The sequence below is a fragment of the Urtica dioica genome, chromosome 6, assembly GCF_054948205.1.
Source record: "Urtica dioica subsp. dioica isolate 48M chromosome 6, U.dioica_male_clone48M_v1_H2, whole genome shotgun sequence".
Lineage (NCBI taxonomy): Eukaryota > Viridiplantae > Streptophyta > Magnoliopsida > Rosales > Urticaceae > Urtica > Urtica dioica.
The window spans coordinates 9,567,449-9,585,712 of record NC_142761.1 but is presented as its reverse complement, the minus strand read 5'-3'; the positions used below and the strand labels follow the sequence as shown (position 1 = coordinate 9,585,712).

Genomic DNA, 18,264 nt, shown 5'->3' with positions numbered 1-18,264 from the left:
CAGAAAAAGTGTACTCGCAACAGAGACAATTCAAAGAACAAGAAAACGAAGTCCACACAAGGGTCGATTTCTTTTTTGGCTCATCGACATTTGAACGTAAGTTTATTCTAATTTTGTAATTTTTTTTTGCAATAAATACATTACTCATATTTTCATAAGAACTGCAGAGTAGGGAAGATGGGACTTTGGCCTCGGCGTTAAACACGTGGGAGAAAAAACATCAAGATGATCAAGGCAATTGGACGACAGCTTGGGCGCAACAAGCATTTGTAAGTTACTTGTGTTAATTACTTAATAATCAAGTTTCAATAATCTTAATAATTTTTTTAACATATGTTTGAAGGCGCGAATTATGACTCAAGTCGAGGATATGCAGCGACAAGCAGCGGAGTCAGGCCAAATGTTTGACATAGACCAGGCGGAGCAGTACGCGATGGATACTGTTCTCGGGCAACGTCGAGATTGGTATGTCGGGATAGGTCCCTCGATCCCGAGATCCTCGTATCTCTTGGCTCAGGCTCAGGACGACAGCTCGTCCTCAGGTTCTTCATCGACGCGCGTTCCAGATCCAGTGATTAGCGAGCTACAAGCAGCGTTGGCCGCACAACAAGCTCAGATGGAGGCGTTTCAGCGACAGTTCTTTGCCTACACACAGCAGCATCCGTCTCCCATGCAGACATCCCCCGCGATGATGAACCCTGGGACGACGCCGCCATCAGCTTCAATGCCGAATGTTCAGACGCCGGCATCCGCTTCAATGCCGAATGTTCAGACGCCGCCATCCGCTTCAATGCCAAATACTGATCAGACGCCAGGTTAGGTAGAATTTCAGCGACATCGTTCGAGCGGCAGCGCATCAGGCCGCCAAGGCGCACGAGCAAGATCTGGCGGAAGAGGAGGCCGTGCATTCCAGAATTGGCAGACTTCGAATGAAAAAGGGAAACAAAAAGAATAAATTGTAATTTTTTAATTTATTGAATGTAAATTATCAAATTTTATGAATTTAATATTAGAATTTCTATTAAATTATTTATATAATTATTCTAATTAATATTATTCAAATTATTTATTTAATTTAACAAAAAAATTATTTAATTAATTTTTTTAATTATAATTTTATATATTTAATAGGCTGATTCTATTAGAATCAGCATTTTAAAAAAAATAACCCTAAACTATCAGATGCAACTAGTCGCATCTGATACTCTTCCCGCGAAAGTATCAGATGCGACTAGTCGCATCTGATACTATAATTCACGCTTTAATTTCTTATTTTGAGGGATATTTAGGTGCGACGTTTGGTGCGACTTGTCGCACCTAAAATGTCGCACCTGATAGTGATGACTTTCAGGTGCGACAAGTCGCACCTAAAATCATCAGGTGCGCACTAAGTCGCACTTGATGATACTTTCAGGTGCGACACTGATGCTTTCAGGTGCGACTTTTGTCGCACCTGATGCTATTAATTGTACTAGTGATGGCTCACATGCAGAAGAATTATGGGGTGGACGTGAAGTATAAAAAAGCTTGGAGAAGCAAAGAGAAGGCGTTGGAGTTGCGACAACGAATCTCTCGCTAATTTACCTTCTTTGAAGTTCATGATAGAGCAAACTAATCCAGGTTCTTCCCTCGACATTGTGACCACTGTACGAGCCCGGTATTTCAAAAAAAATTTCATGTCTCTTAGCGCATGGAAACGAGGATGGAAGTGGTGTCGTCCTGTCATTATCGTTGACGGTACGTTTTTGAAGAATTATTTTAAAGGTACTCTCTTTTCGGCCTGCGCGATGGACGCAAACGAGCAGATCTTCCCCCTAGCATTCGGTGTTGGAGATTCAGAGACCACATCTGGGTGGGTTTACTTCTTGACGAAGTTAAGAGAGGCGATCGGGGAGAGGGAACATCAAGTCATCGTGTCCGACAGGAACAAAAGAATAAAACGCGCCGTCGAAAAGGTATTTACTCACTCGGAGCACGGATACTGCATGTTCCATCTACTGCAAAATGTGAGAAATAAGTTTACAGAATTGACGAAACAAGCGAAGTGGAAATTTTTCGGTGCTGCAAATGCGTACACGGTCGTTGAGTGGGAAAATTTTATGGTTATGCTCGATGAGGAGAACCCAGCAATCCGAGCCTATCTTCTGGATGTCGGTCGGGCCAAGTGGGCGCGCTCTCATTTCAGCGAGAAAAGGTTCTCTATTATGACATCGAACAATGCCGAGTCTCTTAACGCAGTACACTAGTACAAAACAGACCTTTGGGTGCGACTTTTTTCGCACCCAAAAGTCAATTTTCGCACCCAAAGATATCTTTAGGTGCGACATTTCCGCACCCGAAAGTTCGCACATAAAAGTCTTGGGTGCGAAAAGTCGCACCCAAAAGTCTTGACTTTCGGGTGCGACATTTCGGTGCGACTTTCCGCACCTAAAGTCGCACCTAAAATGTCACCAAAATCCGTGGAAAAGGCGGGTAAAAGAGCAAAGTCGCACCCGATAGTCAAAAGTCGCACCCGATAGTCAGTTTTGGGGAAAAAAAATAGTACTTTAGACGTCGCTCTATTATAAAGTGACTTTAAATCTTTGAAAAATGTAATTGTTAACTGTGATTTAGTTGTCATCTGATTTGAAAGTGACTTTGATTCTTAATTTATTTATAAAATAAATTGCAATTAAATGACATTACTTGATTTAATTTATTGAAACCTGTTATAAGCAATTAAGCAATTAAAAATAAAAGGCTGAATGAAACTTGTTATATTGAATTGCTTAATTGAAAAATAAAAATTATACCTAAATGGTCCATAATACACAGAATAAAAAAATTGTTATAGCAATTCACAAGTCAAGCGATTGGTCTCGTTAATATGACATTTAAATCCATAAAGCTAAAGCCTTCACTACCAAAGTGTTTCGAAACTCCTTCGCGTTGCATATCACCGTGTGGAAATAGCCCTCCGGCGAGGAGAGGAAGTTCGCGTAGTACATTAGGACGATTCTCGGGAGGTTGTCCCAACCCCATATGCAGTACTCTATGAACGGCCGAGATAGCATCATCCACGCCGACCCTGCGAAGAAAAAAAAATTATATCAGGGTAAATTTGTCACCAAATCGTTCGTTAGTTGTGAAAGGAAACACGTGTGGGTTTATTTTTCCACATTATTCTTAAAGGAAAATAAAATCATTTATACATTTTTCAAACAAATTTTACGTATAAATTTTAACGTCTCAAAATGCACATCACTCCAAATAAGACATGGAAAATACTAGGGATTTTCGTGTTTTTCTTTTTTTCGTGTTCCAAACATAGGGAGAAAAGAAGGTTATTGCTATATAGTACACCGAGTACATAAGATTTAAGTACAGAACCAAGTGTTGGTGATCTAATCCAAATTTAGACACTTCTGCTACAAAGTTTTAAAATGAACTCAAGTGTTCATAAAAAGAGTTCAACGAATCTATTCTTTTAGGTGAGGAGTTTGTTTTCAGGGGAGAGTAGTTTTTGTTTTTGTTTTTATTTTGGTTGTTCTTTAATGGGAGTTAGCTCAGACTCGCGAATAAAATGTGGAGTACCAAATTGAGGCAAGCTTCCTTAATTAAAAAGAGTAGCTACCAATAATATGACAGATTTCTTCCAATGAACTGAGTTCTACCAATGAACATATTAAACAAATAAGGCCGTCCTAAAATCAAACAATAAACAAACAAACCAATTGATAATAAAAAAAACAGTATAAAACTAATCCTAAAACTTCAAAGCAATAGATCGTTCGAAAAAAAATTAATCACCTGAGAGAAGTATAAACACATTCACACATACACACAAGTCATTTCAAAGTCCAAACATACTCAGCAAGTTCAAACACTCAGCAATAAAACACACACACACTCAGCAATAAAACACACACATTTAGCAAAAATTCTTGAGAACAAATTCTTTCTTTAAATATAAAATCAGAACCTGAATGGAGGAGCAGATCGCGGCGACGAGGCATAGGAGCTGAGGGCGGTGACGAGGCAGAGGAGATGTAGGAGCAGAAGGCTTGTTCCACGCCAGCCGTAGATTATCGTCCGGTCGAGGGCTCTGCCGTAATGACACGATTCACAAACACACACTCAGCAATAACTCAAACAGCGGTAAACAAAAAAGCAACAAAGTGTTAGGAGATCTAGCTGGCAGAGAGCGGCGGAGAGGTGAGTCGAGGAGGCGGCAGAGAGCGGCCTCGGCGTGGCGGTCCAGCTGGTGTACGGCCGGACTCACTCCCATGCCGCGGAACAGCCTCTCCACGGCGTGGCACATGCAACACCCTCCCACTCCGAACACCGCCACCGCGCTCTCCGCCGCCAACGCCGCCACCTGTGGGAGTACCTGTGGCATGAGCATACATAAAGAATTGTCTCTAACAGTTCCAAACAGCAGAGATGAGCCTCAGCTATGATGTGAAAGGGAACAACATAGGTTTTTATTTTATTTGATTTATTTATTGAAATTGGCATCAAGATGAACACAAAAATCAGTCTCAAGAAGGGGCTGTAACTGTGAATCAAAAAGGTGTACCTAGAAAAAGTATGGGAAAAATCCCATTCATAACTATGATCAACACTCAATTAATCACTCAATCAATCAATCAAGCAGAAGCAGAACCAGAAATGTGCTTGGCGATGATCTCTTGAATCTCGTCTTTCCTCGCTCCGACCACCTTGCCCACGATGCTTCCTTCTTTCAGGAACATGAATGTCGGCATTGCCTCCACAGCCCAATCTTGGGCTACAGACTACACAAACACAAAAAAAAAATAATAAAAAATAAAAACTATCTCAGAAATATTGTGCTTAAAAGCCCCTTTGTTTCGAACGTAATTTTTATCGAGGAAAATAAACACGACATGGAAAGTGAATTTTATGGTTACCTTCAATTCATCGACATCGACCTTGAGGAAGGTGACGCCGGGCAATTTCCTCGCAAGCTCGACCAAGAACGGAGTGATGAATCGGCACGGCCCGCACCATGAAGCAGAGAAATCAACCACCAGCTGATCATATAGATCATTCAGGGTCATACTCATACTCATACATAGATAGACTCGAATTTTATTTTCATAAACAAAATCTTGTTTGTAAATTATAAAGAGATTACCACTTGTTTAGAATATACTATGTTAGAATATAATATCTCAAATAACGATTCAATAAATAATAAATAGAAGAAATGATACTAAAATTATCTTACACAACAAACATATAGTAAGGATTCTATATACTAAATTACTAATGAGTGAAAAAAAAAACATACAACACAGTCTTCACATAGCATATTTATGTACGAAATTTTCACTACTGTATATATAACGTTTACGTATTATAGAAATTTTCACACCAAAAGACGAGAGTCAAACAGAAATTCCCAAATCACCACCACTTCAAATTTTGAGAAAATAAAACTAGTGTCGCATCCAAAACCAAATCTTAAAGAACTAGCTGTCAATCTTAAAGAAATCTGAAATCAAAGGGCAAATTCAAGTCATAACCATCAAAATCGAGCTCAATGAACATCACAACCAAGCCAAAACCTCAGATTTCACTCCGAAATCAAAACCCCCAAATCAAACTCTCAACCCTAACTTTCGAAATTCTTGGCTGAGAATGAAATCTCATTACCTTGCTCGCGAAATCAACTCCCGGACGTTACTTATCTCGCTCTCCGGTGTCTCCTCGTGGGCGGCGCGCTCAGCGGCTCGCGGCGGCGCTCGCTTCTTCTCAGCCCGCGCGCGCGTCCAGTGGCCCGGTCTCGGTGGCTGTCGGCCTTGCTCTTCCTCCGCGGGCTCACTCCCTCGCTCTCTTCCTCTCTCTCGGTCTCTCGGTCTCCATCGGCCGATACTCTTCTCTCGGCTCTCTCTCTCTCATTCTCTCGGTCTCTCTCTTTCCCTTTCTCTCTTCTTTTCTTTTCTTCTTTCTTTTTTCCTTTCCCGATTCTTTGGTGAAAACAAATAAGAGGGAATCCCTAAAAAAAGAAAACAAATAAGAGGGAACAAAATCCCGCTAAATTTTTAGACAAATGTTTAGGACTTTTGGGTGCGACTTTGTCGCACCCAATGGTATGATAAAATTTTGGGTGCGACTTTTCGCACCCAAATTTAAAAAAATCAGCGAAATTTTTTGTGCGACTTTAGTGACATTTGGGTGCGAAAAGTCGCACCCGAAAGTAATTTTGGTGCGACTTTTAGGTGCGAAAAGTCGCACCCAAAAGTCATCCGCACCGAAAAACTGTATTTGTTGTAGTGGTACTTCTTAAAGCTAGGGAGTTCCCGATATCGAAGATCGTCGATTTCTTGAGGGAGAGAATGACAAAATGGTTTTTTGAACGGAGGCAACGTGCCACCGAAACTGTAACGCATCTTTCTGTTAAGGCACACCTCAAATTAGTCGGTTACATCGCGGAAGCTTCTGGAATGCAGGTACTAATTCAGTAAACCACATGTCGTTAGTCTTTGATATAAGTATTTATTTAGTTACATGATCGACTTTAATAGCATGTTACCTTTGTAGTGACGTGTTACCTTATTAGTGACATGTTAACTTATACGTGACATGCGACCTTTTTAGTGACATGTTACATTTTGTAGTGACATGCTGCCTACTGCACTATTGACAAGGTTAGTGACAGGTTATCAAATTCGTTGTTTGTACAGGTAAATCCATCCTCTGTGTACGAATTTGAGGTCATTGACAAATTTGGAAAAGCTTGGGCTGTCAACTTATACCACAAGACATGCACATTATTGGTTGTGGTGGTTGACAAATTTGGAAAAGCATGGGTTGTCAGCATGGGCTGTCCACCAACCAACCTACCAGCCAACCAACCAATTCCCTCAATTAATTTTTTTGGGTAGTTGTGGTGGTTGTATTGTATTTATCACATTAGAGGACATTTAAGTGGTCATAATTTCGGTAGATAGCAATTAATAAATTCCCATGAAATATTGTTTATGTTTAAAATGACGTGCAGGGATTGTGTAAACGCTTTCACACATCAATGGATATCAACAAGGGAAGCGATTCGAAGGTCGACAACGAGAAACACATCGACGAGGAACTCCCTGAGGCAAAACTCACCGACTATCAAATCAGCGAGGCTGAATACAAATGGTATTTGGATACTTATGATGACAGTGGAACAGGTCCAATTCACTGTGTCGAATCCGTGTTGAAAGAAGTTTATGGAGATGACTGGGAGGACGTCTTGAAGCAAAAAGGAGATTTTATGGAAGTCGTGCCCAGTGGAAAAATAGTGTTTATGTTGAAAAGGCAGAGAGCGGATATCCTCTACAACAGGAGGATTAACAAGAAATGATCTTTTCTGTTAATTTATGTGTACTACGTACTTTTGTTTTCCTTTCCTTTCCTTCCATGCAAGTTTTTATGTATTCATTAGTGATTTGTAAGTTATTGTAGTGACATGTTTTTAGCCATAGTGACGTGTTCGTGACAGTAGTAGTGACATGAAAAACATTTAGTGAGAAGTTGTCCCGCTGCCTACATTTAAGTTGGTAGGTGGAATTAATCAAGTGAAATTTAAGTATATTGTTGACATTTTATCCAAGTACTTGGAGATGATAGAATTTAATATCTCGGATTTTGTGGTTGGTACAAAATTTAATGCAATTTAGGAACGTATGTTGACACTTACTGACATACAAAATAACTAATGATAGACAAATGAAATAGTGACACAAAAAATTAAATATTGTCTAATACATAAAATAAAACGTAAACACAAAATATTGTACGAAAATAGAAAATACAAAATATAACAGTCCCAACACTAGCGACAAGTACAGACGAACAGATATTACTAAGGATATCAACTTAACGTGTTGACATGTTTTTAGTGACATGATTCTATCCATAGTGACGTGTTTGTAACATGCGTAGTGACATGAAAACATTTAGTGACAAGTCAGTAGGTGGAATAAATTAAGTGAAATTTAAGTATGTTGTTGGCATTTAATCCAAGTACTTGTAGTTGGTGAAATTTTATCTGAGAGCTTTAAATTCTAACAACTCATGTTTACGGGGGAATTAAATAGTCACTAAATGAGGGAATTAAATAGTCACTAAATGGGGGAATTAAATAGTCACTAAAATTAGTGCCTATGTAAATAAATACCAGTAAGAATCAGTATTAATCCACAATACGCACTACCTAAAGATGGAACGTCCAATGGATGCTAATGAAGAGAAAAAGAAGGGTAACCCCGAAGAGGCTGCTTCTAGCTCGGACCTCCAGTCCCCTAGTAATGAACTCTCTCACCCCGTTTGATTGTGGAATCCTACTTGAAAGAGACTTTCGGCGAAAACTGGTACGCGTATTTGAAAGCAAGTGGAGCTATTGTGTCCGAGCCTAAGAGTGAGGAGAGTGTGGTTCTCCCAAAGAAGGAGCCATGAAATAACTGGACGTAGTTATTTGTACTGTTCGTTTGTAGCGTGTACTATGTAATCAATTAATTATTCTCGTTTAAATGTCACTATTTCTATAATCAAGTCAATATAGATGCTAAAATGTGTCACTAATGATAACACCTGATGTCTATAATATTATATATTAGGATATTTTGGTACAATTTTAGATATTTAAATGTTGCATTTTTTTCGTGGTTACTTTTTTTTGTAGTGACATGTTTCTAGTCATAGTGATGTGTTTGTAACACGAGTAGTGACATGAAAAATATTTAGTTACAAGTTGTCCCGCTTTTTACATTTAAGGTGGTATGTAGAATAAATTAAGTGAAATTTAAGTCTATTGTTGGCATTTAATCCAAGTAGTTGGAGTTGGTGGAATTTAATATCTCGGATTTGGTGGTTCGGTACTAACTTCAAAAATGAAAGAAGAAGAAGAAGAAAACCCAATAAAAGAAAACAAACAAAAAAAAATATCTTACTCCAAAAATGGAACCTAAAGAAAAAGCTCTCATTCCACCATTAACTTCCCCCAAAAATCTCGACCACAACAACGAAGGCTTAACAGATTTAGTGGTTAACCATTCGAGTGGGAAGCCAATTTTAATTGGGGAAATCGTGCTTCGAGAATTGCTAGGCCATAACTGGGAGACTAATTTGAAAGCCACCGGAGCTCTTCTGAAAGTACCAACTACGGGAGAGATAATTTTTGTTCAAAACTCTGCCATTTCGCGAGAATTATTTGGCGATAAGCCCGATATTCTCAATATCTCATGAATATGTACGTAACTATTTTTCACTACTTATCTGTAATGAATGCTTTTTTATCATCTGTATTTATGTGTTATTAGTGACATCATGATGTCACTACGTCTCTGTCTAATTACTGACATGTTCAAGTTGGAGATGTCATTACTGACATGTTAATGTCAACACTTCCCTGTAATTAGTGACATGTTACACTCAATCCAGATGTAACTAGTTAGTAATTATAATAAACTCCGATGTAACTAGAGACATGTTACAGTCAACCGTTGTAACTAGTGACATGATTGAATCAATCCAGATGTAACTACTGACGTTTTCTGGTAAGTACTGATAACAACATGTTCTAAAAACCGATATAAGAAAACCAATACAATTCCATATGAAAGAAGAAAACCAATACAATTCCATATGAAAGAAGAAAACAAAAACAATTCCAACTCCATCTTACTAGTCACCGGTAGTCATTCATCGACCTCGGACTCGCAATTGTTCGCGGCTTTGATTGCACCATGCCTGAAAAGTTCCATACACAGCTTTTTCCTGTACATTGTCATATCTTCTTGATGCAATTCAGTCAGAGGCAAGCCGTGTGCAAGAAATTCTGCTGTTTTAAAGGCAAACATGTCACAATCACCACTGCAAACAAACACACATGTTACTATTTAAGTCAAATTTTGAATTGTTCCAAAAATTACCCGTTCAATTGTTGTGTCATGTAACCTGCGTGAACGACCTGGAATGGTGTGGATCTGGGATACACTTTAGAACGACCATCATACACTCGTTTGCACATGATGACGGGGATCAGTTCAGCCATTTTAGCGATCACCGAATGCACGTACTCTGTGTCACACCGTAGAGAGTCATAAACGGTGAGGGTTCTTCCGGGGACGGAAACTACGACTAGGAGCCAGTGGTTGTTGTTCACGTTCATCGGAATGTAAACCGTCTGAGCCTTGACCCAGGGCAGCAATGCATCTTTTTTGCGTTTCGGTGAAACAATTGTAGTTACGACACCGCATTTCCTGGTCCAGTCATAAGTTTCTTTGTCCTCGTGTTTACTCCATTCTGCATGAACCATACCAAGTTGGACGCTAAAAAACGAGTTCATGGTCGTGTATGGATGCGTGATACCCCTGACAAAACCTTTCTTTCGGAGGTAATAGAAGGCCACATCCAAGTGCTGAAACAACATATTTACATATCACTAATTTTTACATATACATGTGACTTCCCTAATATTTACGTTAAAATAACATGCACTTACATCTCCAGACAACCACTTAACCGGGGTCCAGAGTTGGTAGAACCAAGTCTTCGAACGTGTATCAAACACCCGGTAATTGAACCTCCTGTGCAGCTTCTCGTGGATGGCGGCGTACCCAACATCATGTTTGGACCTTTTTTTTACATACTCAGTTATTGTAGCAGCAATCCAGTACTTAAATTATGCAAAAATTATGATGTATATGTTACCTCTTCAACCTTTTTTTCAACCACGTTGCCATGTCCTCCACATCAACATCCGACGGCGCTGCCTTAGGCTCCGAGAGCGGATGCTTTGCTGGCTTCCTTACTCCGATGGTGAATTTAGCGTAGACCTTCGGCACTGTGGGAGTGTATGCTTGTGGACTTCTCCTAACCCTCTTCTTCTCCTGTAAGATTAAAATTTCCATTCAGCGAATGTCACAAACGCATAAACATGTCAATAACTGAAGTACATTTCAATAAACAAGAAAGATGTCACTAATGTTCTAACATGTCCCTAACGTAGATTCGGGTCACTAACGTCAGAACATGTCACTAAGGCAGACTTAGATCACTAGATTCAGAAAATGTCACTAAAGCCGAATTATGTCACTACATAATAAACATGTCAATGGACTTCTCCTAACCCTTTTCTTCTCCTGTAAGATTAAAATTTCCATTCAGCGAATGTCACAAACGCATAAACATGTCAATAACTGAAGTACATTTCAATAAACAAGAAAGATGTCACTAATGTTCTACCATGTCCCTAACGTAGATTCGGGTCACTAACTGCAGAACATGTCACTAAGGCAGACTTAGATCACTAGATTCAGAAACGGTCACTAAAACCGAATTATGTCACTACATACTAAACATGTCAGTAAACCTCTTAGACGTCACTATAGGCATGCGATGTAAATCTCTATATATTATTCCCTATATTATTGCCGGAATTAAGTAGTTTACCGGAGATTCTGGAATGTTTATTATCTCCGACGCTCCTTCACTCCGAGATGTCTTCGACGAATCATACGCATTGGACATGTAACTCTCAAAGCGCCGCTGCTCTTAGGAGTAAGAAGTCTGGCTAGGGGTGACTTGTGTGCAAGAATCTGAATTCTCAGCATCCGCGTCAATGCCTGAAGACGCAGACGAATCTGAATCCACTTGGATTGAATATGACGATGAGGCTGGTTCGGCTGGAGATGCGGCATCAGTACATCCGCCGACAGCTGCTGGGACGGGATGCGCTTCTTCTTCTTCTGCATCACCTTCAAGCGCATTATCTCTGTCATCGTCTCCGTCAGCAGAGTCTACACTTCTTTGCTTTGCCTGCTTAGCCTCATCTCCGTCATCGTCATCATCATCAGCATCGTCATCCTTTTTTTTGTCTTCTTCTTTGCAATCCTGGTCTTCTTTTTTCTTTTTCTTCCCATCTCCATCTTTCTCCTTTCCTGTATCTTCTTCTTTATCGGTAGTGACATCGGTTGGGTCACTACTGACAGCATTTTTCTCACCGATGACAGCCTCTTGGTCACCAGTGACAACCTGTTTTTCACCGGTGAGAGAGTCTTTGTCACCGGCGAGGGTCTCGTTCTCCTCATTCTTTTCTTCTTCTTCTTCGTCTTCTTCTTCTTCTTCTTCGTCAACTTTCTTTCCCTCTTCTTCTTCTTCTTCTTCTTCTTCTTCTTCTTCTTCTTCTTCTTCTTCTTCTTTGTCTTTCTCTTTTTCCTTCTCACAGGCTTCACTTTCACCTGCTTGTCGCCCTCCGTCACCATGGTCGATATTTTCTCTCTCAGTCCGTTCTCTGCTCCTCCTCTCCTCAGACTCTTTCTCTGCTACCTCCTCCAAAATCTTGTCCTTCGCCGCCTTCTTTGCCGACCGCATGTCAAGATCCTCCAACACGTGCTTTAGGTCATGCGCAAGCGAACCTATGTGTTTTCGGATCTCCTCCAGGTCTACTCGTAGATGACCGACCTCATTCTCTAGGTTGGTCAATCGCTCCTGAAAAATCAGTCGCAAAATCTTTCACTCAACATGTCACTACCGTCTGAACATGTCACTAAAAGTTAATTTCGAATTACGTACCTTGGTTTTTGTGTCACCCGACTTGGTCTTCTTCGAGGCAGGCGGCAAAACAAAGTCTCGCGAAGGTTTGGAGGACTCGGGCTCCTTGTCACCAGCCTTCTCGCTGCCAAGATCTCTGAATTCGACATCGTCGAACCCAATTCTTTGGATACCCCCCTCGGTCACTTTGGAGTTCGAGGACCACTTCAACAACAAGGGATCCGCAGAAGCATTGAAGACCGTGCAGAAACCTCGCTCTTGAAGTCTCGGGATGCATTCGTACGCTCAGACCTGCAGAGGATGTAAGAACCCAGGGAGATGCGGCTTCGACTTCGTCCCTCGCTTCGTCTTCGCCTTCGTCACGAATGACCTCACCCCTGACATGAAGTAGTCCCATGCTACGTTGCCCCACGGAAAGTTGTTGAATGCGTCGGGGTCATCTACCATCTTTATGTATGACGAAGTCGACAATGGACTGACCGGTTGGCCAGAGAGAAGCACGTTGTATAAGAAATGGAGAAGTAGGAAGCGAGTCCGCTTTACGTCGCCTCATTCCTTGCTCGGCTCAATGAAAGCGGAGATATTTCCTCTAGAGGCAAGTGCCCCTTTTTGGAAAGTCTCGTCGAAGAGGCCTTTTTCAATTACGTCAGTGTACTCCATCTCCTTGAAGTTGTAATCCTCGGCCAACTTCAACCCCATTATATCTGCGTAATGCTGCTTCGTGAACTCCCTAGGAGTTCCGCCAAGCTCGATAAGTAGCTTGTCCGCCGATTGGGGTTGTCCTTCGTAGTACCCGGTTCTCAACATCAGATTGCTAATTAGTTTTGAAGACCGGGTGATTGTTGGCAATGACAGAAAGCGTCCAAAACAAGATTCCTTGAACAAATCTATTTGATTCTGTGTCATTGCACAGTTCTCGGCAAAGTTATCCACATTCCCGTGGAAGTTGAAGTTGTATTCGCCCATCTGGTCCTCACTGACATAACGTCGCCATGACTGAACACAAATCAAAAGATCAGACGATTTAGTTACAATTCATCATGAAACACAAAACTGAAGCAATAATTTATTTTCGACTACTTAAACCATGTAACTACTGACATAAATGTAACTAAAACAGAGATGTGATATAACTACAACTTGGTACTACAATATCTGAAACTGAAGCAAATTTTTTTTTTCCTTTCCAACTTCTTAAAACAACTTATCCACAATCAAGAAATTGTCACTACTTACATCTTTCTCACTACTACTTTGGTAACTAACTACTGAATGACAATAAATATTAAACTCAACTACAATCTGAAATAAACTGAACAGAAGCAGTAATTTATTTTCAACTTCTTAAAGAATGTAACTACAGACATAAGTGTCACTAAACAAGGGTGTGATTAGACTAAGACTTGTCACTAAATTCGTCACTGTAATTACACATCTCACTAAAACCTGTAAAATGTAACTACAGCAAACCACTCTATCCAGATTTAGTTACATCTTTCTCACTACTACTTTGGTAACTAACTACTGAATGACAATAAATATTAAACATGCAACTACAATCTGAAATAAACTGAACTGAAGCAGTATTTTATTTTCAACTTCTGTAACTACAGATATAAGTGTCACTAAAGAAGGGTGTGATTAGACTAAGACTTGTCACTAAATTCGTCACTGTAACTACACGTCTCACTAAAGCCTGTAAAATGTAACTACAGCAAACCACTCTATCCAGATTTAGTTACATCTTCGTCACTACTATTTTGGTAACAAACTAATACTTGACAATAAATATTAAACATGCAACTACAATCTGAAATAAACTGAACTGAAGCAGTAATTTATTTTCAACTTCTTCAACAATGTAACTACAGACATAAGTCTCACTAAACAAGGGTGTGATTAGACTAAGACTTGTCACTAAATTCGTCACTGTAACTACACGTCTCACTAAATCCTGTAAAATGTAACTACAGCAAACCATTCTATCCAGATTTAGTTACATCTTCGTCACTACTACTTTGGTAACTAACTAATACTTGACATTATATATAAAACATGCAACTACAATCTGAAATCTTTCGACATTTAGTTACACCTTTGTAACTAAATCTCTGTCATGTAATGCAAACATCTGCTTACCATTTCAACGGCATCTTCATCGATTTTCTCACTTCGCTTCACCCGTTTGGCAGGTGATTTCTTTGGCGATGGGGCAGATTTCCTCTTCTTTGACAGCGACAATTTCCCTGACACATTCCCGCCCTTCTTTGGTAAAGGTTGTGTCTTGTTGGGGGACGATCGACTTGAACGACGGAGTGATGAATTTAGGTTCTTGGTATCGGTCTTCCCCGACGAAGACATTTAGAAATATGGGTTGCGATGTTGCGATGAAAAAGGGGTTTTTGGGTATGGGTTCTGGGTAGTGTTTTAGGCAAATGGGTTTTTGGGTATCGCCCTTAGCACGTTCTGGGTAGCGATTTAAGAGGGGCGTGGAACAGTTACTAATGTTAGAGGGTCGTCGGGGCCTAGGACGGTTACTATTGTTGGAGGGGCGTGGGGGGCGGTATAGGTTGTTGGAGGGAAAGAAGTGGGACGGTTAGGGTGGACGTGGGAGAGAAAGAGGGGAATGGAGAGAGAGAGAGGGAATGGCCGAACAAAGCAAAGCAAATGAAAAAAAAAAAGAAACAGGGAACGGCCAAAAAGAGAAATAGGGAATGGACGAGAGAGGGAGATGGGGAGAGGGAGATGAAAAAAACTAAAACTTAATATATGGATTTTATAAAAAATGGTATAATAGTATTAGCACATTTAGAGAACTATAGAGCACTCCTAGTTTGGTAAATTTTTTAAAAAAATAGGAAATTGGAAATCACCCTTAATTTAGTCCTAGTCTTGTCAAATCTTCTATTTTAATTCACAATTGAGTTTTTAATTATTGTTTCTTATTCCTATTCTCTCATTCTCTTTTTTTTTCTCGCTACACCATGAACTAATTCCATTAAGGACTATGGCGTAGCGGGTTTAGGATTCGGTTATTGATATGATTTAATAAATTGAAGTTCAATTTTCATTCTCTACTACTTTGCTCAATTCAAATTCGTTTTAATGCTTGATCGAGAGTAGCTACCTTGTTCATGATTTTATACTTCAACCTGATGCTTGAGAAAGATTAGGTTGTTAGTGTTTTGGTTTGAATTACTATGATGCATGCCCAGGCTAGAGATAGTTAGGTTGCCATAGAATCGTGTGAATACTCTTGATATGAATGCATGCGATTGTTAGGGATTGAGATCGAGATAAGATTTTCCTAATTTTGACATAGGCTGTTAGATGCTCGAGAGAGATTAAGCAATATTATTCTGTGAGTATGATTAGCAAAGAGTAGTGAGTTGAGTATTGATTGTGCGTGAAATTCGTGTATCCAAACCGTTGAATAAACCCGTGAAGCCTTGGTCCTTAGCCTCTCTTTCTGCTTACAAATGTTATTTGAGTGTTTTGCTATTTATTTGCGTTAGAACTTGTCAATAATTTGTGACATCTTTCCATCTCCTCTTTAGTTCAATTCGTGCTAGTTGATTTTTTTGCTAATTAAGCTTTTTCCTCGTGGGATCGACACTCGTACTTAATTCACTATATTACTTGAGCGACACGTGCACTTGCGCGCATAAAAATCGCAACAGGCGGGAAGTAGCTCTCTTTCTGTGCCTCGCCATTCTAAGTCTTCTAAGAGGCCTCTTTTGTTTCTTCTGCCATTCCCCGAGCCAAAGCACCTGTGAGGGCTCGGCCCAAGTCCCGTGAAGACTGAGGTTGTGGCCTTGAAAGAGCAATGCACCAGGGGCTCCATGCGTTGAGGTAGTCTATTTTCTCTGAGGTCACTACTTCCCTTGATGGTAGTAGTTTGTCTTCGTGGGAACTCTTCCAGGTGCGTGAAGAAATCGCAAAGCTTTAGACCGAGCTTGAGTTCAATTTGGCCAAGTCAACTTGCGTTAGAGGGATGCTTGAGATAGAGAAGGGGACGACGCGCATGGCTCTTGAAGATGTGGAGAAATTTCGTGTGGAGGCTCGGGTAGCCGAAGAAAAATTCTATGTATCCGCCGCGGAGTTGGGTTCGGTGCGTCGATTGCTCGAGACTTGCGATGTGGCTCGTCTTAGAGCTTTCCAGGCATGGAACCGCACGGTAGGAGAGCTTGAGTCAACGCATGAGTTGTTAGTCGCTTCTACACAGAAGGTGGCGGATCTCAACGCGGAGGGTCAATCTACTCTTGGCGAGGCATGTATTGACACCACCATCACTGTGAGGGATGCCGCGATGAAGGAGAACGTGTCTTGACCTCCATCTTTTGAGTTAACGTTCCCTCATGTTGTAGGGGTTGATGCTCCAGTTGATCCTCCGGCAAGTGACAGTGAGCAGATGGATTACAACTCTGATGGAGTTTAGGAGTTTCTTGTCTCTTTAGTTTCTTTTCGTGTCGAGGGTGCCATTGTTTAGCGCTTCTTTCCTTTCTTTCTCTTATCGTTGAACTCCTTTATTTTATGAACTCCTTGTATTTTTGTTGATGCGTTCCTTGCTTTCCATTTATGGTTTCTCTCATGTGTTGAGTTAATTTCTTCTAAGGTCTTCGCTGAATCTCCTAGTCGCTTGTGAGGATTGTCTCATTTGAGTCTCCAGATCCCTTTTGCGGACCTTTGCCCTTTGTGGGTCTTAATTGATGCAATATTCTAACTACTGAACTGGTCTCCAGAATACTTACCAATGTTATCCTTCATGAATATGATTAACTAGATTGAATTTACAAATTATTGTTTTACCTCTATTGTTATTATTTTCTTTAACTCATTTGTTGTTTGCATACGATGTGAAATGTAGCTAATATGTCACTTTGTTTAAATCAAATGAAGTCATTGATTACCATCTCCGATTGTTTATTTATTCACATTCTCAAGAACAAAGTATGATTTGATATATGTTTCAATCGAGCAATCTTAAACACGAGAAGTCCAACGTGACAGACTTATATCACTAATCGTTAAGGTATTGAACCACCAATAAAGATTCATTCATTAAAAAGTTAAAAACTAAAATGAATATTATATTTGTGACATTAAAGCTTCGAGAATTTAAATAGTTTTTGCTTCGAACCTTAAATGGTCTCCTTCAATATACATATATATATATATATATATATATATTTGTGTATATATATATGTATATTTAATATATATATATATGTATATTCAATGTATATATATATATGTATATATTCAATGTATATATATATATATATATATTATATTTTCTCAAGATATTTAGTAAAAAAGTTTGGAGTTACAACTCTCTATCTCAAGGTCAGACGCCAATCTTGATTATCTAGTGTAGTGCAAAGTAACGTGATCCATAAAAATTTAGTCCTATGGATGCTAATCTCACTCTATAAAAAAAATATCCATTAGCCTCTCTTAAGTGTTCTAGAAAACCTATGTAGTTGACAGATTGTTATGCTCTCGGCCTCTAATCCTATTAAAATAACTACACGCAATACGACAAGAGATCAATCGATTACACAAATTGCCTATAATTTTCTACTTATTTAGGTCAACATTGAAGACATAAATAAAAGCACGGTTCTCTACTCTTTCTCAAGCAGTAAACAATCCAATATAATACTTCTAATGGTGATAAAATACTAGAAAGCATTAAGCATATTTCATACAAAGAAATCC

At 39.7% G+C, this 18,264-nt stretch overlaps 1 protein-coding gene across 1 annotated transcript; it reads right to left on the bottom strand.

Annotated features, from left to right (window-relative positions):
* Window positions 1-4,628: 4,628 nt before the first annotated feature.
* On the bottom strand, window positions 4,629-6,395 carry LOC149393319 (thioredoxin H-type 2-like). The gene is made up of 4 exons (XM_089617976.1): window positions 6,266-6,395; window positions 5,659-5,675; window positions 4,911-5,033; window positions 4,629-4,775 (listed from the first exon to the last, which is right to left on the bottom strand). Exons 1-4 carry the CDS (start codon window positions 6,393-6,395, stop codon window positions 4,629-4,631), a joined length of 417 nt encoding a protein of 138 aa, XP_089474102.1.
* Window positions 6,396-18,264: the final 11,869 nt, after the last annotated feature.

What these genes read in the sequence shown, in the direction of transcription:
- LOC149393319 (XM_089617976.1), bottom strand. Translation starts at nt 6,395, where the DNA reads ATGCGTTACAGTTTCGGTGGCACGTTGCCTCCGTTCAAAAAACCATTT. An exon ending in TCGATGTCGATGAATTGAAG is followed by an intron (nt 4,776 to 4,910) that starts GTAACCATAAAA and finishes GTGTTTGTGTAG; the next exon opens with TCTGTAGCCCAAGATTGGGC.